Source organism: Ooceraea biroi, chromosome 12 (assembly GCF_003672135.1).
Source record: "Ooceraea biroi isolate clonal line C1 chromosome 12, Obir_v5.4, whole genome shotgun sequence".
Classification (NCBI taxonomy): domain Eukaryota; kingdom Metazoa; phylum Arthropoda; class Insecta; order Hymenoptera; family Formicidae; genus Ooceraea; species Ooceraea biroi.
The window spans coordinates 9,387,742-9,410,314 of record NC_039517.1 but is presented as its reverse complement, the minus strand read 5'-3'; the positions used below and the strand labels follow the sequence as shown (position 1 = coordinate 9,410,314).

The following is a 22,573-nucleotide window of genomic DNA, read 5'->3' as shown; positions in this document are numbered from 1 at the left end:
ATACGTGAGACAGGAGCTGCTCCTCCCGCCTCGCGGTGATTCCTATGTCCGTACTCGTGGCACCGATACGCTCGAGCGCGACTCTTCTCCGAGGGTGCGGCGACGCGATCCTGCGGCTGCACGGCTCCTGCGAGTCCTCGACAGGGACGCAGCCGCAATCACGGACTCCTGGGAATACACTGATGATACAGAATGTAAATTGTTGATCGTGCGGTACAATTCGCGAAAGAGAAAAAGATTGTAAACGAAAGCGTGCGAGGACGTTTCAGAGAGAGAAAGTGGTCCTTGCGATTCCTCCGACGGTTCTCTTACCCTCGCGTTTGTTATTGTTAAATTATTCTTGCCTTCGGGGGGTGCAATCTAGGCGAGTCCGGCTAGTTGGTTCACGTGCCACGCCGCGAAAACGCATGCGCCCATCGACGGCAACAAGTTGGGTGTCAGCACCAACCGTGGCCGGAACATAACCGGCTGCGCCCGGAGGAAGTGTGCGAGGGGCTGCATAAACGCCATCGATAGGCCAAGGACACGCCGGCGGCGGCGGCGGGGTGGCACCCTCCGTGCGACCGCTTAAACGGATCGGCGCCGTTCGCGTATCAACGAATACCGCCACCCTTGGGAGGGTGTCGTTTATCCTGCACTCCGCCGCGGACGATTTTTATGATACCCGCATTACAATGTTGCAACATTCGTACTCGCGTGACTCAAATTCATTAAAGTGTGTACTTGCATTTGCGTTACAATATGTATAATAATTATAATAATTTTTGAATTAGCGGATAAAATATTTTCATTCAGGAAAATCGTTTAAAGAGGTACTTGGGATCGTTAGCAAAGACGTAAGATTATAGTAACTTTCGAGCTTCTATAAATCATCGAGAATACAGCGAGTTCAAGAAAGAGCTGAAGGAATTATCCTTCAATTTGAGAAATGGATTTCCGATACAAGTTCTGATGGAGTTTCAATTTGGAGATTACTCGCCAAGCGACGAGCACTAATGGCGAGAGTATTTCCTTTAGACGATTTGATTTTCCATTTTTCACGCTTGCGATTAGCGATTCTTGATTAACGCGTTCCCTGCCAAGCCGTGAGTAATTGTACACTTGTAGAGTTTGATAAGTATGTAAAAATTATCTATTTTTTCGCTTTTCTGAAAATTTAGTTTTTAGTAGAATAAATAGTAAAACTTGATATAACTTAACAAACATCATCATAGAACATATAATATAATAGTAATATCAACAATTATTTTCTTGTAATTTCTACCAATGATAAAAATATCACTTGGCCTGAAAATGAGTTTCAATGTATACCGTAAATGGTACACGCGGCAGGAAACGTGTTAATCAATTCACTTCCGACTCACCCTCGGACTCCGGCAGGGCGGTCTCCTGAAGCTCGATGTGCTCTCTCGTACGTCGCCTGCTGCTACCGCGCGCGACAGGGTCCAGACGGATGCCGATGTTGTCGACGTTGTCGATGTCCCCGAGATCGATCGGGCTGCCGATGATGAAGGGCCCAGTGTGCTCTTGCGGCTCTTGCGGCAGTGTGTCGGCCGCCTTCGCGTTGCTCGTCGCGGATGGTGACGCGCCGTTACGAGCATTGTTGTCGTTGTGCGGTGTCGGTGTGCCGTCCATATGGGGTATGGAAGAGAGATCCGGCGGGGTGAAAGGTCGCAACGGGCCAGGACTGGGAACCCGGGGGTTCCCCCTGGCGGTTGGTTGCATTGACTGTGCCGGCGCCTGGAACAGAAACCCCAATTTACCACCTGCCTGTGATCTTTCACCTCGATATCATAAGAGAATATAATATGTATAAAGGAATACGTATAAATATGTATAAAGGGAATTAGGTAAAATCGTAACCGCGATTCGCAGTGGAGGAAGAAACGACGAGACGCAAGCTGAAAAACTGAAGCTGATATTTCACTTCTACCTTGCCAAGATTTTGCCTTGGCGTGTCTGACTCACTTTGTCTCGACGAATCTCTTGCTTCCCTAGTCGATCATTCTCGCCGTCTAGTCTAGTGTCTCTGTCTACGTGTCTTTCGTCTCGTGTTCTTCCTTGTCTTTCATGTCTCTTCGTTGATATATCCGATAACGTACTACGGTGAAATCGGAGACCTAAATTGTCTCGATTAAGTATGCAACGACGTTCCTACTCAATGATATACGCAGACTGTACTACATGTGAATCAAACGCAAACGTCCAAACATAAGGATACCTGGAATATTACTCGCGACCCTGAAAGGAATGAACGCTCCTACGATGATGTGTACGTTATGGTTCATTCACCTACGACTCTTTCGTCACGTATGACGAAGTCGCAGTCGGTTTTTCTAGAGAAACGCTTCGCCTCGCGACAAGGTAAACCTGATTGAGCCTCGGTGACCTGATTTGCTCGTTTCTCGTCGAATCAGTCAGAATTGGCAACACTCGAGGCGAAATTGTTGAGTCACGGGGACAAATAAAAGTACATAAAGTATATACGTTCTATAGAAATCAAACTTATCGGAGTTTCTTTTTCAAACATCAAAAGCGGGAAGATTAACTTGTCGTTGTGATACTTTCAAAGGTATTTCGAAAAAAAAAACTGTGGTATTCATCTCACGTCAGTACTGATGGCTTCCGGATAGATACCGCGTTCCACGACAGCTTGGTGCGTGGTGACGTTTCGCGGACATTGCAGTCCGCATCATCAGGGCTGAGCTCCGATAAATATAGTATTCATCTTTTTGAAAAACTGTTCTTCCAATAATTATTTCGGAATTCGGAAAACACGGGCAAAACTAAACTAAAAACAGACACTTTTATTTCAATTTTCCTTGCTCAAAAGTATCATCAATCGAGATAATAGCTGCTGCGATCAATGCTGCCGCTCGATTCCCCATCAGTTCTTTCGGACTTGACAATAAACGGGCTTGACAGGAATACAATATCTCGCGTATCAGTTTGCCGCGGAATTACGGTTGTGGCGATACGAATGACACCGATGACTCATGCACGAATGTTAATGCAACGATAACATACCGCGCTGCCGCATGACGGCCGTACTGATGCAGATAACTTACGAGACATAGAAATATGCATATGCGCGTGTTTCACTTGGACGAATAAATGGAATCGCGTCCTGGCACGTAATTTCGCGCAGACACATAGGGGACCACGACGAACGAGCGTTTAATTGAGGTGACTCTGCCGCACGGTCCGTTAATGAAAACCCTTGAGGAAAAGTGGCGCGTGTTCTTCGCGGGGGGGTGGCGACGTGTTTGTTTCACGACGATAACGAGGCACGAGATCGATCGCTCGCAATTTTCGCGGTCACGCACATTTTTTCCGTAACGACGATAAGGAATCCGCGGTACGGGAACACGCTGAACGTAGCGTTACGTAAGCCTCGTTCCTTTTCGCGGCGACCGTGCCGCGATTGCGTGCACATTGAAATTGAAAATGGAAAAAGGAGCCAGCCGGAGGAGAGGAGAGCACGTGATCGTGCATACCGCGCACGTGCGTTTTTCCCGTACGACCGTCACCATAGAGCCGCGTTCCATGGGCAAACAGATCGAGCTGATCGAACGCGCCGCATCGAAAACAGCCTCATGCACGCACCGGTAAACGCATACAAGGATAAGGCAAATATAGCATACTGAGCAGAAAAATACACGCATAAAGACGAGCAGTTTAACTGTCTGCCTCGTTAAACCGCGATAATTGGTTCCGTGGAAAATGCGATGGCAGAAGATAACTAAGTCGTGACTTGGGTTTCCTACACGATCGAGTGACATAAGCGAGTCTATGGATGGAAGACGCGTGGGCAGATAATCTTCGCCCGACAGATTCGGAATACATTTTCCGCGGACGAATCGCGCGCAGCCTTGCTAATTCCGAGCGCATTTGCGCGAACAGAGAGAGACTTATCGCCGATTACGTTGCACAAATTCCCGCTTACGTAAACCCGTGTGTGTATTTTCGGATAAAATCCAGATAACGCGCGCGAGATAAGCGATCGATCCGGCATAATGGATCGCTCGTTCTCCACGAGGTCCAACTATGTCGCGACAATGAGTTACTTACTACTATTAAACGCTTGGTCCGAGGTTGATTTGTACGCTTCGTCGTGAAGCTCGTTTGTCCGACTTATCGCCTCGTTTTATCGCCGTCACTTTGCCAATAATTCGCCAACGTTCGGCCGGCTTGCCAAGCGAAGCAAGCGATGTGTCACGATCACTGTTTTGATCGACACTCTTCGCACGGCACAAACGTCAATGCAACACGCACGCACGCACGCACGAATGTGTACGGTTTAATCTTCGCCCGATATCCTTTTATGGAACTTATAAGTCAAGAATCTAATCGCAAAACCGTCCAATTCTTATATTATAGAAGTGATAAGCAAATCTTGAAAGACAGATACAAGTTTATCTCTTCCTTCGTTGAAGCTCGTGGATGTGGAAGACGCGAGTCGTGATCGAAGAGATCAACGTAGATCAATTGGCAGTAGTAAGTGCTAGATGGTAGTCAGACGTCGAGTCCATTTTCATTCTCACTGAGAGAGAGAGAGAGAGAGAGAGAGAGAGAGAGAGAGATTTCATCGAACCCTGACTGTTGAAAATCTATACACGCATTTTCACATGAATTACGTAAAATTACTTTTTATATACAATTTTTAAAAAGTTGGTACATCGTTTAAGGCACTCTTTTATGCGTAATAAAATTAGTTTGGTTTCTTTCTTTCATTCTTAAATTAATTTCAATTTAAGGTAACAGCGATTTAAACTTCTGTCCTTGTTTGAGTTTTAATTTCAATCAGGTAACAGAAATGCAAAAACACAACTCGAAAACAGATTAACTGTAATCTGATCTTCTTAAGGCCAAACTTAATAATGATAACGCACGTCTTCACTAAACATGACTCCTTTTTCCACGAAAGATCGCGAAGCGGAAAAGCTCTTCGAATTAAAAGGCATGTGTCTCTGTTGCAATTACAAAAAAGGCACATATATCTTATCATCGGAAGGAAGAAAGAAACGAACGACCATCGGCGCGCACTGGTCGACGCTACGAATAAAACTGCATTCGCGCGCGTGAGTCGCGTCGCGATTCGATCCTTTCTGCAAATTTCGATTGTGGGTGTCGATTGTGAGTGTCGGACAGGGGACGTCCACTTATATTAACGACATCGAATTACGAATGCACGCGCGTACTGTCGGCCGAAAAACACCATGCCGATGACAGCGACCGGCCGGAACGGTTTTTTCTCGAGGAATGCCCAGAAGTTACTAGCAGAAATTCAGCATGATAGCAACGTGGCCGATAGAAGCGAGCGAACCGTGGCACGATCGATAGCGCAAGGAACGAAGTTTCGAACTGATAGAATCAAGATTTCTTTGGCGCGGCCAGCTGGGCCGTCCGTGCGTGCGGCTCTATCGAGACTGTCGCGAATTCCACGGCTGTCTTCGACAGGCAGGGCCTCGATTGGGATGGCCATCCCTCAGAGTGACCATGTATTTTCGTAACAGGGGCGAGAGAAAAGAAAACTAGCGATTCTCGAAAATAAAATAGAAATCAAATAAATTTAAATTAAAATTTACTTAAAACGGAAAAATTCCGTCTTTTGTTATGAAGAAATACAAATGCCTAAAATCATATATTTCCTTTTAAAATACAAGATTTGAGTTACATACTGAGTGTCATTACAAGATGATATCGAGTTGATACTTTCCATTGTCACTGCTTTTCGAGACAGAATAGATCTTCAATTGAACGTTAATAAGTAATATGCGTCTTTATACGTAATAATAATACTTAAAAAATAATATGTTTTTATCTATTTAAAAGCAGGTGCAGTACAACTGAGAAGTTATAACTAAACACGTTCTAAAGACAGAATGAAATGATATTTATATGGCCTAATGATAAATTGGTCGAGGAAAATTGATTTTACCGTGAGGCCGGATTTACAGGCTTCTTAATTATTTCTATATCACCGTGATTGAATACGCCGATAGAAATAATTGAACACGGTGATGCCTATCCCATGGAAGTATCGATCGTGTCGCGAGTCCTCAATCTGATAAGCTTGAGATTCTGTTGATTGCCAAGCTGTAAGCTTCTATTAACCTTTTGCGCCCCTAATTCGCCTCTGATGAATAAAGAACACGTACGCGAAAATACTTTATGCGTCGCTTCTCGATCATTTATACGCAATCAAGCCGTTGAAGGAAATACATAGATAGACTAGATAGATTTTTTATCTACGCTTGCCATCGGTTTCCGTTCACATAAGCAGCCGCTTATAACTATCCCGTGATATTTTTGTTGCACATCACGTCAATATATAATGTACGAGGACGTAATAATAGAGCGTACGGAGGAAGTCGGATGCATGTGTTACTTATCTGGGGGAGGACCTGGGACAATTTCCGCGAGACGGGGAGAGGAATACTATACGTATTCGCGAATCATCAATAACGGAACACAATAGGATACGGCCAGGTGGACAGGTACGCCGCATGATGATAGAGTGCAAAATGGTCGATAGTATCGACGATGCCCGCGACAAGGCCGCCGGGAATCACCAGAATCGTCAGCGGAGAGGCTCGAAAAGGAACGCTGAATAATTGAATTTTATCGAGTTGATAATGAGTCGAGCTAGCCGCGGCTCGCCATTTCGCGGCTGCATTATGAAGGAGTTGCCCTTTCAAGAGCCAACGTGTCATTAAGATGTCGCGTCCGCGATTCTAAAAGAGCGTTTTACGTGGCCTAGCGATTATCGCCGGCACGGAAATGTCGACTCCCACGAGGGATGGTTTTTCACGCGCCTCGTTTCGCCCTGCAAAACTGGAATGTGCTTCTGAATTATCCATAGTGTTCGTTTGACGTATCGCAGACCAACCCGCCGCAAATTGCCATCCACCGCCCGCGGTCGACGACGCTAATAAGCGTGCCCGTAATTAGCGTGACACGGAAAACGCGACGTGAATAACGGGGAAATGATCCCCCGCGGTCAGAACTGTCGTTTTTTCTACCTTCGTGTTTTATTTTCTCTTTTTATTCGCCGTAACACGAGGAACTAACGACCACGTGTCTGCATTGCATATCAAATGATATTTGATTTTCCGATGTGCCGAGAATCTCATTACGATCTCTCCCTAGTTTCTCTCTCTCTCTCTCTCTTTTATATCTCTGTTTTTCGCGTCACTCGTGCACAGTCGTCTGTAATTCTGACATTTCATGAATTATCATTTGCTGAAATCTTTTTTTTTCTCTCTGTGTTTTTTTTTAATTAAACCGAATGATCACGAAGGTGTGGCCATCAATTCCATTGTACGAGCATTGATTACGTTTGCAGGAAGGAAGGTGTGTATCGTGCGCGCGTGCACGTGTTTGCGATTGATAATGACGCGAACTCATCGACAGAGCGCACGTAATGCCACACCCTTCTTCGAAATGAGGCCGCGCGACCTTTGCCATTATCAGAAGGGCTGGCAGAGCGAAATTGGTCTACCTCTAAGACGAGTGTGGCTCTTGGCTATCGACGATCGCCGCGAATTCACGAGCGGTACTCCGATGGTCCTTTTTCCCGCCCTCCGCTGTTTGGAATAAAAAATCATCACTCTCCCTCTCTCTCTCTCTCTTCACACATGAATATTAATTAATCATAATAATTATAGAAATTCCTCCGTCTCATAATAAAATTCAAAGTTTCGATTAATACGAAATTTGATTTATATATAAATGAATATAATTTATATAAATCAGTATTCCACAGCGTTTCCTCTTTCTTGCAAAAATTCAAAGAAAATTCGACGAGAATCGCGGACACGCGGTTGTCAGGTGGATGTAGCGTTAGTCAGGAATGGAAAAATCGAAGGCAAACACGGCTTCGTCGGCACGTGCGATAACGGATAACAACTCGGAAGACTCGGAGTTAATATGCAAGTTCGCGCACGACAACAGAAAGATTGCACTTACGAAACTGCTCGCGCGATTACATAAACCGTCGTCGCTGCCGCCGCCGACGACGACGCGCAACACGTCCTTACTGCTTACTTACTCGAGCATTATTTCCGAGCGGTCCGCCTGGAATCTAAATTCAACGACTCGCGTGACACGGCTACACCGGGGAGTGGCCCACCCTCGCGCGCAATTCGTCACGGGCACGAAATTTCGTGCGTGCACGCCGCGTGATTCCTTGACGTTCCTCCGCGGCGACAGAGGAGGCTTTTATCGGACATTTGGGTCAAGTATCACGCGGCCGCACCCCGTCAAACCGCACAGACCTCGCAAGTACAATCGCCTTCCTGTCCGGTATGCTATATATGTCGTTTTATCTTTTCTGTTATCTCCGCGAGCCGTCTAATGAAAAGCGATTGTTGGCGTTGGAACCCGCCCAGCGCGATGATTATCGGGGCTAGTACCTGTTTCCGAAGAGAGCCGTTGCTGACGGAAGAATTTACGTTTCCACAGATACCCGATATAAATGGAAAAATGAGCGAATCGTACGAGTCATACTGTGTCAACGTGTGATTAAACAGATAGCAATGCCCTAAATGAAGAGCGCCATTTAGGAGAGCCATCATGCACCCACAGAAAAGATTTCTGGACTTAATGCTATTACTCTTTAATCTATCATAAAATAAGATCGCTATAGCGACAATCATATTTATTATTGAAAAGAAGCATATTTTAATCTTGAGTAGAAAATTCTAAAATCTAGATTAAAATAATCTTGGTGCTATCTCATTAATTTTCTCAGAAGGATTTAGATAAAAATTTGTAGCAAGTTCAAAATATTTTTGATTTAAGAATATTGTGAGATCTAAAAGACATCTTATTCTATTCTTGTAAGAGAATTTGTAGAATCTGCACAAAACGGCCAATATTTATGTGTTGTAATCGAAAATCGGGAAAGTATTTCTGTGTTTCTGTTATTTACAATGAATAAGTGCAATACTCTACAAGAAATATTGAAAGATATGGAAATGTCTTATCTCGAATCTTATTTCTCAAGTAAGTATATACAGGGTATCCGGTAATGATCGCCCCAGCTTCCGTACACGAGTAGAGCGGATCGAGACGAAGAGTCCTATACCGTTTTACGATATTCGCAATAATAATCCTATAACCCGAGCGGCTCGACACTCGCCTCCGCGCGCTCTGGATTCGCTTGACTTTAATATTCAATATTTCGATTATTATTGCGAATATCGCAAAACGGTATAAGACTTTTCTTTTCGTCTCGATCCGCTCTACTCGTGTACGGAAGCTGGGGCGATCATTACCGGACACCCTGTATATACTTAGTTGAGAAATAAGATTCAAGATAAGACATTTCCATATCTTTTAATATTTCTTGTAGAGTATTGCACTTATTCATTGTAAATCTTTTCCGATTTTCGATTGCAACACATAAATATTGGCCGTTTTATCCGAATAAAGGACGCAGAAGCGCCGAGTCAACGAGCGACTGTGAAAAAATGATGTGTCGACATCGACAAAGCCTACTATAAAGTGGCGCTAATATCAAATTATTCTACATACAAGAATATATAAGCATAAATTTGTATATGTTACTCTTGTCTCAAGACAGTAAGACAATCTTATTTAATTCGAGAGAGAAGAATAGAAATTACTGATTTAAATTAAAAATTGTTTTATTTTCATATTTTTTATACTTGTAATACGATTAAATTAGTCAAGAATATTTTTCGTCTTGTTATCAGAAATCCTTTCTGAGGGTGTGGGACCATTATTTATCTACGTCTGCTTCATTGTAGTACATGTTTATCTCGGAATCGCGTGTTTATGACCCTGAATTATTTCAGGTCTTTCTGAAAAAAAAAGAAAATAAACTCTGCGGACTCGCATCTTGCAGGCGTTTCCTCAAACTCTCTCCGTCTCTTCGAGCGGATACGGCAATGTAAATTCGCTGCTGTAAATTAGCGTTAATCACGCGTGCAGATGATAGCCCGGAGCAGAGTGTGCTTATGAAGCTGGCACTCGGAAACGTTTCAATTGCCAACTCAGACAATCGGGGATTACCTGAGAACGAGTTGGACACGAGAGGCAACACGTTGTGTAAATAGTGCTACGAGCTAGATTGGATTTAATTCCGTAAACATTGAATAGTTCATCCGCGCGTGGGAAATCGAATTTAAAACACACCGCGAGCCGCTGCCGAGCCACTTGTTACTTGCACTTGATCCACCGTTTGCCAAGAAAACGGCCGCGGAACTCCGAATCGCGTGAAATGCAGAATTTACGTCCGACACGATGTTCCATGCTCGAAGTTCAACTTCGACGAATCTCGCAACTTTGAAGTAAATAATTGAGACAAGACATTCCGTTTCTTATTGCGTTTCTCTATTTAATTATTCCGCTCGACAACTCGAGAATTACTTAATTTGCCGCGATGTTGCGTAGGAACTTCCAGTTTTCTGCATTAATCTTCCCACAAAAAACTTGTTAATAGTGTATAGAGGGAACGGATGCAGATGACCATATGAGACTGGCGTGGCTTCACGGAACGTGTCATAACACGGCCGTTCCCATTCTCCACGAAAATAACTCGACGAAATTGGAACGTACGAAATGAAAAGGTGGCCAGGCTGTTTAGCTCACGCAAAGGAACGGCCCCACCCCCGGATCGCATGATCTCAGTATTAAAAATACGCCGCGGATGGAACGTGACAATGGCGATGATAATTAATTCACGCGACATATTAGTCACTAAATTGCCACGAGCAAAATGTGCCTCGTGTACACAACGGTACACACGAGGCACATTGTGTAATTAGGATTCTATTGTGATACAATATATTATTATACATTCTAGAATTAAATTGCACATCAAGTATAATTACTGATTCGTAATCATAATTAAACAGCAATCATAAACTAGTGAAAGTAGAATGCAAAAAAGAGAAAGGTGAAAGGTAACTCTCTCTCTCTCTATATATATATATATAACAGAGAACTCTGTATATATAAGGAATAAAATTATACATTAAACATTTCCGCCGGAACCGCAATGACTCCTTTTTCCAGCAATTGATAAGTGATTATTAAAGCGCTGATAATTTCAGATATTTTAATCTCACACAACAAGTTAAAATAACAAGCTGTCCAAGAGGCTTAATTTTAGACAGCCATATGATAGTGCGGGATCGTCGAAATTTACGATAACAAAATGCTTTTCGACTTTGCATTCCTGATTATCTTGTCTCGCGATTTCATGTCTGATCCCTATTCCACGCTGTTACTGCGGGATTATCCGAGTTCTCAGCATCAGATCAGCAAAAAAAGAGAAAATGCAATCGGCTTAGACTCTTCCGCGGGGATTAATTTCGCGCGCTAAGCGCAACGAGACGGCGTACGGCGGATTTTATGCGGCGACCGTTATTTTATCGATCATTCAGAATGTAGCTACGTCAAGGCCGCGGCTTTCTTCTGAATGAAGGAAACGATGCAGCGAATACATGCTCGATACCCACCGTTATACTCATACGATTCGCCTGTATCAAGAATCGATACGCGGCCGCAATATATATCGATAAAGATAAAACCTTCGCACCAGCCTCGAATCAGCCGTTTGTCTTCATTAAAACGCGAAGCTGATACTTGAAGCAGCACCGAAGACACCGAATGGAGGCATCAACGATCCCCTTCGAGCCATCAATCTGAATTTCTCAAATATCCCGCGTGCTTCCACGATACCTGTTGATTACTCGAATTAATCGCGTCGTGGAGACTTCATTACCCGTCCGTCACGAATCGTCGTTGCATTACTCGTTATTTCGGAGAGCGGTGCGATCGATCCGCGTGGTGTCCGAGGCGGCCCGAGTAACGATATCGATACTGCAAGACTGCATTTAAGTACGCGCGAGCTGCACGAAGAAGAAGAAGAGGAAGAGTGCAATGGTGTGCGACCAAGTCACCAATATCGATGCATTATGCAACAAGTAGCCAGTTACCACTGCCGTTATGCTTGGGCGAATAGTCTTGGGGGCGGATAGTCGCGAAGAAAAATATTCGGACGAAATTTTAGCCGATGAGACGCGACATACGAGTGTGGTCGATAGAATATCCCTTTTCCCTTCGGCGTGATTATGGTTCTGTCATGGTGGCAAACACGTGCGATAAATGTATCGTCTAATTTGTCGCTCGAGGAGTTGTGTGGCAATTGAAACGTCGCTGTGAAAGGTAACGAGTGACCGTTAAACGCTCGCGGTTATGCAATGCAGCGCGCGTATCGAGCGTGTATGCAAAGAGCGGTTCGCTAGAACGGTTTATCAATAGTAGTTAAAGAACGCGCGAGTTATTCTTTAATTGCTGTTGCACGGCTTAAATCGTAACGGATAATTTCTATGTTTCAGGCTTGATTTCTATCTTCTCGCGTTTTTTATTGTACATGCATTTCACTTGCAATTTCATGCTTATGAGACCGATTTCCCCGGTTTTTGAAAAAAGTAAGTTTTAAGTGCCTGCTGCAGAATATCGCGATAGTTTGAGGCCACTCTGTGCAAATATAGTCGGCTGACGCGTATTAACGTCACGTGCTGTGTCATGTGTGTATGTTGTGTGTTGCGCTGAGTAGATGTACATTTTGAAGGTACAAAGGAAAATAAAGGAAAAAAAGTAAGCGCATTTTCTGTTGAATTATTACAAGGAATTATTCCCCATGCATCGCACTAAATTAGCATAGTACGAAATCTACTCGTGACACGTAGCAGACACGCGTGAAAGACGCGTTTTTAGAGCACGAGAATGTCAAGGGTATCAACGCCTGATAAATATTAATAAGCATGGGTCATTTATTAGTACGTACTTCCGTGAAAAAAAATATTCTGCAGGAAGTACTCGACGGAAGGATAACGGAAAGAAAGATAGCGTTATTACGTTGACAGAATAGACCTCGTCGAAATATTTCGACGATCAATCGAACGTTTACGAGCAACATGCATAAACATTTTACTATGCTGAAATGCACAAATCGAGCGAGAGCCAGGGTATAAACGAACTCTATATAAAATAGTCCACGACTGGCATTATACAGTCGTACCTTTACAGTCTACAAAAAAGTTCCTCGAAAGGGCAACTTGCTTTACACAAGAAATATAATTTATCGAGTGCAAGGAAACGAATCACGTCGACCGCGTTTCGCGGCTGACGCGACCTGAATCTGAATAATCTGAAATCTGTGTTACGGGGAGCTTGTCATCGGAACGATCTTGCGGAGCGCGCGTCCCTACGCGGGGCGCCCTTTGACCTGTTACAATCTGTCATCTTCCGCGTTCTAACCTCAAACCCCTCGCGGTGCGCACACACGCACGTACGTTATGGGACGACAGTAAGAAAGAGAAAGAGAAAGAGAGAGAGAAAGAGAAAGAGAGAGAGAAAGAAAGAGCGAGAAAGGGAGAGAAAGATACAAAAGGAGACACTTACCCGTGCGTAGTCGCGTGTCCGCATTGACTATGCCGTCGTCGCACTCATGCCACCAGCTCGTCAGCATTTCACGGCGTCGGGAGATAAATCCGCGCGAGCCCCGAGGAAATGTCACGCATGTACGCACGCACGCACGAGCGGACACCCGCAGCGGCACGCGAGCGGGAACGCGACGCGTCCCTTCACACGCGCGCGCGGCGTGCGGCTCGCGAACGCGACGCACTCGACCGCATGGGAAACACAGGTCGGACGGACTGACAGGTGATGTCAATGATGATGATGATGATGACGATGACAGAAGGACCGCCTCGCTCCCGTCTTCCCGTTCTCGTTCGAAACGTGCGGAACGCTCAGCGACGTTCGACGCGCGCGCGATTCCAGCCGCGACTCGCAGCCAACTTCAGGGGCTCCTCGCGAAGGATCGCGCTGGGCGAGCGGGCGCTCGCACGGGCTCGCCGCATGTTGCACGTCATAGGCGAAATACAGACTGCTGCCTCGCTATACGGACTGCACCTTGAAGACGCTTACCTCGGCGGCGGTGCTAAGCGCGCGAGGGACGCGGGCATTTATTATTAACTCCTCGAGAGCCATAGGCGGGAAACGCCGCCGCGATCGCCCGCTGCTCGCTGCTCACCCACGTCGCGTCGGCGGACCGCGCGATCGCGCCTCGCCGGATTGGTGCGGCAGCTCGCCGCCAGGCGGCAGTACCCGTCAATCGATCCGTTTTCGAAGGAGCCTACTGGAGCCTTCGGGCTGGCTTTGGCGGTTCGGCCGCTCGGATCGCCTTATTCCGTGTACGAAAAGCGCAACGTTCACTTTGAAGTATATTGAAGTATATCTTGCAACTTTTCCTGATGATTCCTCGTTTTCTCGTGAAAAAAAGGCTTTCCTTACTAGACATCGATAATTAAAAGATAAGGAAAGTTTGCGACTATTGCGAACGTATAAATAATGAAACACTCGTTCAGCGGTCTCGTTCTGCGGCCTAGTTTCTAGTTTCACGGACACCCGATGAATGGATATTAAGATTTAAACTCCGTATTTGGAAATCGATTCTTTCATCGTTCTTGAAAAGTTGGATTAAATCGAGAAACAACCGAGCGCTCTATAAATATATATATAATATATATGTATATTGCGTGCATGTTACGTCTTTTCGAGTTTCGATTATCATCGAGATGCGTTACATCGGCATTTTTTAATTGAAAACGTTGATCGATAGGGAGACACAAAAGAAGACAAAAAATTGCACTATTCGAGCGTGGTCGTTCGGCGCAATCGAGGGGTCAAGCAGCATTTAAAAATGGCCGCGGTGTCGGTGCGTTAGCGACCGTTGTCAAAGTTACAATATATAATCATCATCGTAATCATCGCGGCGGACACGTCGATGGCCCGTCTTATTTATAGCAACTCTGGTACCTTCGATCTGCCAAGTATTTTGACGTAAGGGCGTCGGACGTCAGCCGGATGCGATTCCGCGTCATCTCGCATCGCCGAGACGTGCATCACGCGTCGCGAGATCGAAGAATCCCTGGCGAGTTCCGTCATCCGTCGTGTTCTGCGGTTTCCGCACGCTCGTGATAAAGTGCCTTCTTTCCATCGCCGCGTCTATCTCTCACTCTCTCTCGCGTCACCAGGTTCCAGGTAAACGACGGGTCGGCGGTTTTTAGCCGCGAGGTTAACGCGTGTCGTGTCGCCGCGGTGAGGTTAGTGCGCGTCAGAATCGAACGTGTCTCGAGCTTGCGTTAGCGCGCGACAGTGCGGGTGAGAGTGCGGCGATGTCGCCCGGCATTAACGACGGCGGTCCCCGCAACACGGGCACCCTGCCGAAAAGCAATCGCAGGAACGACAGAAATCGAGAGCGGTCCGCCGTTAATCAGCAGATCGCAAACCGTGCGGTTTATCACAGTCAGCCGCAGCATTTTAACAATTTGGTAAATCCGCTAAGGAGAATTCATTTCTCTTTTTCTTCCTTCTGTCTTCGTCTCTGTTTATCCTTTCTTTGTTTTATTTAATAAATCGAGATGTAATACGCGCTAGGAAAGACTACATTGTGCTCTGTTACTGTATGACATTTATGTTTATTTAAAATAATTCTGTTGTTTAAAACAAGATGTTAATTATTAGAGATTATTGGGAGTAATTGCTTGATTAGTCAAGTTAGAGCTTAATGTCTGTTAAAAAAGAAATCTATAATAATAATATGAATTTATATGGCAATTTATAAATAAATAAATAAATAATAAAAGGATAAAAATAATAGGATACATTATTACGAAAGTAAAAAAGAACTACAGATTGATGTCGGTTGAAAATTTTGGCGTGCTTTGGAATTTACTGACAGCAGTGTGCTATTAACTGCTCTCAGTGGTATCGAATTCAGTGTCTATTAATAGACTGTAGGATAGTGGGGCGTTCTTGCTCTAAGAATACGCACCTACAGAGATAAGTCCGCAGCATTGCCACGGTAGACATTGTTCTCACCATTCCGCAAACTTGTTTTGTATTCTGCGTGTCAGCGCCAAAGTACTCTACCCAAAAAAAAATTCGTGCGCTAGTTTCAACTGGACTGGCAGCCGGCGGTGAGCGAACGGGAGCGTGAACGTGAGCCGAGAGCCTCGAGAGCGGCGAAGGACAGCAACACGAGATCGGCCTCCACTCTGCTTTCCTCCTCGTATTTCACTTACCAGGACCTGTCCGACTTCGGTGAGTACATCTCATTCGATCGTCTGGTTCAACTTCCTTGCTTTCATAATGAACATCACTCGGTGATTGATCCCAATGTAGCGTCCCAGAGCTCGGCGAGGCAGTACAATCACAGCTCAGAGGAGTGCATACCTTGGCCAAAAATGGTGCCGCCTACCGATCCGAGGACTCAATCGCCGCCACGATTACAGCAGGGAACGAAACCTTCCAACGTGAACAAGATGGTATTGTTATCATTATAGTTTTTGGATAGTCCTTTTTTCCATGAACAATTTGATTTGTATAATTTATTTTTTTTATGATCATAACTTTGCAGCCTGACAGAAACCAAGTGGAGACTCGCTTAAACCAGATCAGGGACTACATCAGAGTCACCGCGACAATGATGGATACTCTCAGCCAGTCTTCCAATCCTGTGAGTATCAATTACACGTGATAGTAGTGCGAATATTAATGCGAACGCTAGATAGTTATAAATATTTCGCTAACATTTTATATATTAATAAATAAATTATATCTGGTAGCGCGCGCAAGCTCAGAGTGAAAAATTGGGCAGAATGGTGGAGGATCTCCATGACAGTGAGACGAAACTGGCGAAGCTGTTGGAGCAATATCACGGAATTTCCGACGAGGTTATTAAGAATTTAACGATAATAGTTGCGATTCTTTCTGATGGTGGAATAATCATGGAAAAAATTTCTTTTCGCGCAGAACGGCGAGAACGGGCGAGAGGACGTGGACGAGCGTGGCGATGGCAGCAGAGAGATGCAGTTGCGCAGGAACATGGAGGACTATCAGAACAAGCTCGCGCAGTTGCAGGAGCACCAGGCGAGCTTGGCGGGGATGCAGGTACGCGTGAGGGAGAGATTGAATGAGGCGCGCCAGGCGCAACAAATGCTCTTGCAGGAAGAGAATCAGAACGCAGCGAGTGCCGCGTCCCTCTCGGCTCCCGCTAATGTCGAGCAGCTCGAGTCGCAAACGGAGGTGCTGAGAGGGAAACTGGCGCAACTGCAGACGAAAAAGAAGCAGATGGACTATCTCGTGGCAGAGTTGCAGGCGATAGAGGCGTCCGAGAGAGGCAGTTGCGTGAGTAGTTTCATTGAGATCTTTTATTATTTATTATTAATAATAATTTATTATTAATAAATTAATAATCCACAAATATTGGCACTGAGTATTTTATTAGATTGACCTTTCGACGCTACTCTTTTGTATTAATTTTCCAGAGTTCCGAGGGCTCCAGGAACACGCTTAAGGACAAAGCCGCGGAGCTGGAGATGCTGAAGGCGAAGCTCGAGCACATAAAGGCCCTGGTGGAGGATGGCACGAGGATTCGCGACCCGATGGATTCCACGTCCGAGCCCGAGCAGGACGTTGACGTGAGTGGCGAGGGAGGCGGCGCGGCGGATGTCGAGATCACGGAGGACGTGGCGAATATCTCGTTCGAGTGCCGCAGCGACAGCGATGACATGGGTCACGGGAAGATGCGGAATTCCGTGCCCACGCTTGAGGAAATACAGGTAGCGGCGGCGCTATCGGAACGGCATTTCAACCAATTACAAATTACAAATGGCAAATTACACTTGGCTCTCCTTTGCAGAACGTGACGCGAGAATTGAAGGAACAATCGGCTCTGCTGCAAGCCACGCGAGCCGAACTGCACCGCTTGAAGCCGGCAGCCACGATCGCTCACCCCGCTTCCACCTCCTCCTTCTCCTCCTCTAGTCCACCTCCACTGGTATCTCTGAGCACGAGCGAGAAGAAACAGAGCAATAATGCCGGTCCGGAGGTTCAGCCGATGCAGGCAAAGAGGCGTCAACTGGAAGATCTTATAAAAAAGGTCTGAACCTCATACTTACTATATGTTTTTTTTTGTTTTATATATAATCATGCAATTACACATTTTGTAAAACAGGAAGCAGCGCAGCCTTCCAACGTGAATCGGGACGTACAAGCGTTGGACCAGCACAGTCAGAGAAGCTCCGGCTCCCAAGCTAGTCATACCAGCACACCTGCAAATATCTGGCCCGCCTCTACCGCCATGGGTAAGCAATGTCGTATGTAATAATTTACTAACATGGTAAATAATAAAAGAAATTTTTCTCATGATGTATCTATCTTGCATGTAGCTGCAGGTGGTTCTAATGAGCCAAGCGTAGATGGCATATCCACATCGGAGAATTTATTGGACATCGGATCGCAAGCCGCCGCCATCGAGAACGCCGGAAACTGGTGGGCCTGCCCCGTACCGCCGTCTGCCCCACCTGCGTATCAAGGACAATATGGTAAATTATATCACAATTATTACGAGTAGAAAAATTTTTCAGCCAAGATATGTTTCGGAATTACAAAGGAATTAAAGAAACAAAACATTAATTTCACGTTTTCAAAAATAAGGGGATATTTTATTATCTCACCGCGTATTTGTTTACTTCTGCGTTAAATTATTCTTAATATCAACAACGTGTCGTTCCAGGCTCGGTGGAATATTATCGGCAATTATTACTGGGCTCGCAGGCGCAGCAATTGCAGATGATGAGCACGACGATTCAGCACTGCTGCCAGTTGCTGTGGACGCAGCAGCGCGAGCTGCAATCCATGCGCGCTGCCATCAGCCAACTACAGTTGAGCAACCAAGCGAGATCGCAGAATCATCATCAGCAGCATCAGGCTCCGCAGTGCACGCTGAATAACGCTGAAAATCAGGAGGATTACTCGAACCTGAGCCGCAGCGTTCACAATCTCGGTGACACGTTGGATGCGACTCTGCCTCCCAGCTCGTCCTTGCCGAACCTCGTCTCGCTGCCGAATTCGTCGGCAACGTTGTCTCACACGCCGATAGTTACCTCCTCGAACTCGCAGCAGCAACAGCAGCAGCAGCAGCAACAATTGAACAATCAAGTACCGCCCGGTAACAGAGCGAACAACTACTGGGATAATTTTCGAAGGTAAAGAGAGATTGCATCGATGAGTCGATGAATCTACACGTTTTCTCGTTTCTGATTTCGATAAATTGTAAAATATACAGATTATAAAAACGATAGCTTTCTTACTGCGTATTTTCTTTTGCAGTTGAATTTTTATTTGATTGTATAGAGAAGACAAAAATATTAAATTATGGTTAAGTTTGAGTTTTTCACAGTAATTTCAAGCATTATTACTTTAATAGAGGAACAACCATTATTATTACATTATTACTTTAATAGAGGAACAAACATTATTATTATTACATTATTACTTTAATAGAGGAACAAATCTGGAGGAGAGATAAATATGGAATGTTAACAAAACTTTAGCAATAATCATAACGAGTTTTAACAGACATTATTTAGTAAAATAGTTCACGTGAATTTTTAGTAAATCACGAGGTTTCGTTACCGCTGCTTTATATTTGTTGATGATATTTTATAATTGCCAGATCGTCCGTCTCCGTTCTTCCCACTTTCTGTATAAATATCTAATGTATCACGTTTCATCTCAGTAATAAAAACGTATCGCAGTCTGCCCTCGCCACTCTCTTGTCTTATACTTGTCACTATTCTTGTTTAAGATCGTATCTAAGCACATATCTAGCCTATATATATATATCACAATTCAGTAATATAATCCTGGTTATTGATGTTGTGGTGTGGTTAATACAAACGAAACTAAGTAAGGGAACACACGTGCTTGTTGGTAGGTAACGCATAGGTATGTAAACGGATTTTTCCAAGTACTCTTAGGTAGGATGTGCCATCAGTCTAAACTTCCCAAGGACTAACATTGTTAGTGCATGTAGTGTACTATTATTGTTATTATTCTAACATGGAGATTTTTCACGATTTAGAGTTGCGATTCCACAGAAAAAGATCACCCCCCTGTTTGTTACTCTAACTAAAGTCTTGTCGTAACAAAATTCTATCCTGTATTTTACGGTGATTGGAAACGACGCAACGTTTACGTGCGTTTTCTTAATCGCGTATGCTTTCTTTCCAGCTACTCCCGACAGAATCTGCTCTCGGGGAACGTAAAGACCATGACGGACTCCCCGGCGGCTGTCGTTAATTCGGCTTGCTCGGCGCACACGGCTAACACGAGCGGAAGCACCATCAACAGCTCGCTAATGTATGCAATGTCGAGATAATAGGCTCGATTAATGCCATTTCACTGTTAATAACGGTAGAAATAGATTAATAATCATTAATACTGTTGGTTGGTCTTGAAGGAAAGACAAGCGGAATCGGGAACATGGAGCTGAGAACTTGCCTCTGCCGCTAACCGGCGCGGAAGCACAGTATTCGCTGAACTTACAGCTATCGTCGAACTTGCAGCAGCAGGACAGGGAAAATGCTACTATTCGCAGCAACATCATAGCGAACGAGGTGTCCCAGCAGGTCGGTAATCTCTGGGAGGAGAGCCACATTTCTTTTCGGCTACCATCCACCACGAATGACGACAATCCGCTGAATAATTTGAGGTTTGAGTGCTTTCCAAGCAAAAATTTTAGATAATGCTACGGTACATTATTTTTTATTATTGAATAAAATTCATGATTAAATTTAAACAATTTTATTGACGGATTACAGTTCAGAGATGAAAGAGGCGATCAGCTCGCTCGTCGCGGCGAATAAACGGCGACCAGATTATTTGATAATCATTCTGAGAGAGATCAAAGCGATTAGCGAGGATCACCGACTGCGACCGCAATTGCTGAGGTCGCTGCGTGCTCTGCAGGACACGCAGACGCTGAACAATCCACTGGTCAGTGCGAAATTCGCATTATTGAGGCAAACGTGCTTAATTATTATTTATTATTAATTATTATTTAAATTTCTGAGTAGAATGAGGCACCTGACCTGACTCCAAGTGAAAGCTGCCAGTCCAGCGACGAGGACTCCTACGTAGGCGCGATGCTCGGTTTCGGTTTGGAGAATCAATCCTCCGTGACTGAATTGGCCGCGTCGTCTCGCATGGACACCGCCTCTTCTCCAGCCTCGTCTCAAGTGCCGCTAATCGATCACTTGGAAATATCGGTAAGCATTATTAACATGCAAAACTCACTCTATTATGGTCATACGAGAGCTAATTCGTACAAATTGTGACTCAATTTTAGGGAACGTTCTCGCTCGACTGCGCGAGCGCCCTTCCCTCCAGCTCGAACGCGAAACCCGGTTACAACGAGGACTTGGCGGAGGCCGATCAGTCGAGGCCCGATTCTTCAGGAACGCAGAAGGTATACACCGTAATATATAAATACGGAACGAATTCATTGATGAATACATTTCATACACATTTCAGCTCACTGCGAACGACGTAGACGACGAGGAGGGGCAAGAAGAGGCAGCGTCTTATCCGATCGCGGCGGAAGCGTCCGCTACACTCGACCTCGAGGGCATGGCTGCTAAAACCGAAGACGAGAGAGCGGAGGAGAATAAATTTGCCGAACTCGATAAACTTCTCGCTAGACATCATTAATCTTAACGTATTCGCGCGCTCGTAAGTGGCTATTTATAATTATTTTAGGTATAATAAATACTTTAAGTAGAGGGCTAAGAGAAATAGGGATGTATCAGACCTTGATCTCTGATAGAATGATGCGTTGGCCTACTGTTTGCTTCCGACTTAAAGAAATATTGGCTAATAAGCGATTAAAAAGTCTGATATATTAACAAGAGCTGTTCAATCAATTAGAAACTTACAGATCACTCTCGACATTGTTCTCATGTCTCGCATGTTGTTCCTTGTGATACATTTTGTAATAGAAAAAAAAAGCCTGAGGAATTAGAAGAATTTAAAGAGATCTCCGAGGTTTTGCGTTGTGCAACGTTACCTAGAGCGAAGACTTTATACGTTTGCTATAATAACAACTCGCTACTGTTTCTATGTATATCTTGATATTAATATAAAATATACGCTCAGATTCTCGTTAAGTCTCTGTTCCTTCATCTTAATTTTAAACAAGTAGTTCGCGATGAAATAACAAAATATTTCAGTGCAAGAAATTGGACTTGTGCGCAAATGTGAAGTTTTGCTGCAACTTGGTACGTATCCAAATACATATGTTATATCTATATCATAGTGAAACAAATTCACGATGATAAATCAACAGAGAGAACAATTTACAGGTGAGAGAGGGAGAGAAAGCATCTATGGGGATTTAACGAATTATTAATTTGCGATTTGTTTTATTATTTTGCCCATAGTTTTGGAAATAAAAATGAGTTCTGCTTGAAAACAAGCAGACATCTCTGTCGACCACTCCTGTCGACTCTTAAATAATAAGTTATCTCTATAAAAATAAGATTAGAATATATTTCATTCATTTGCCACTCATTCTACCTTGGCTCCGATGCTCCGATATTCACTGCCAGCGACTGCCAGTACTGAAAATCTAGTTTACACGACACGTAACTAGCTACGATGGAAATTACTAAGTAGAGTAGGA

General features: G+C 44.6%; 2 protein-coding genes across 7 annotated transcripts in view; one reads left to right on the top strand and one right to left on the bottom strand.

Annotated features, from left to right (window-relative positions):
- Positions 1-14,019, bottom strand: part of LOC105282219 (probable phospholipid-transporting ATPase IA) — a 29,237-nt gene extending 15,218 nt beyond the window's left edge. For 2 of the 6 annotated variants that reach the window (XM_011344015.3, XM_011344012.3), the window contains exons 1-2: positions 13,444-14,019; positions 1,365-1,740 (exon numbers count right to left, since the gene is read on the bottom strand). In XM_011344015.3, coding sequence (XP_011342317.1) covers positions 1,365-1,740; positions 13,444-13,467 — 400 coding nt within the window. In that variant the 5' untranslated portion in view covers positions 13,468-14,019. The other 4 variants (XM_011344014.3, XM_011344016.3, XM_011344011.3 and 1 more) reach the window with 3 other exon arrangements.
- Positions 14,020-14,568: 549 nt separating this feature from the next.
- Positions 14,569-22,058, top strand: LOC105282218. Its single transcript, XM_011344010.2, has 17 exons — positions 14,569-15,377; positions 16,002-16,149; positions 16,231-16,373; positions 16,466-16,564; positions 16,674-16,781; positions 16,861-17,235; positions 17,376-17,669; positions 17,750-17,989; positions 18,065-18,194; positions 18,279-18,434; positions 18,626-19,097; positions 20,125-20,253; positions 20,354-20,605; positions 20,715-20,889; positions 20,970-21,161; positions 21,242-21,361; positions 21,427-22,058. The coding sequence occupies exons 1-17, from the start codon at positions 15,222-15,224 to the stop codon at positions 21,601-21,603; spliced, it is 3,366 nt and encodes a 1,121-aa protein (XP_011342312.1). The 5' UTR covers positions 14,569-15,221; the 3' UTR covers positions 21,604-22,058.
- Positions 22,059-22,573: the final 515 nt, after the last annotated feature.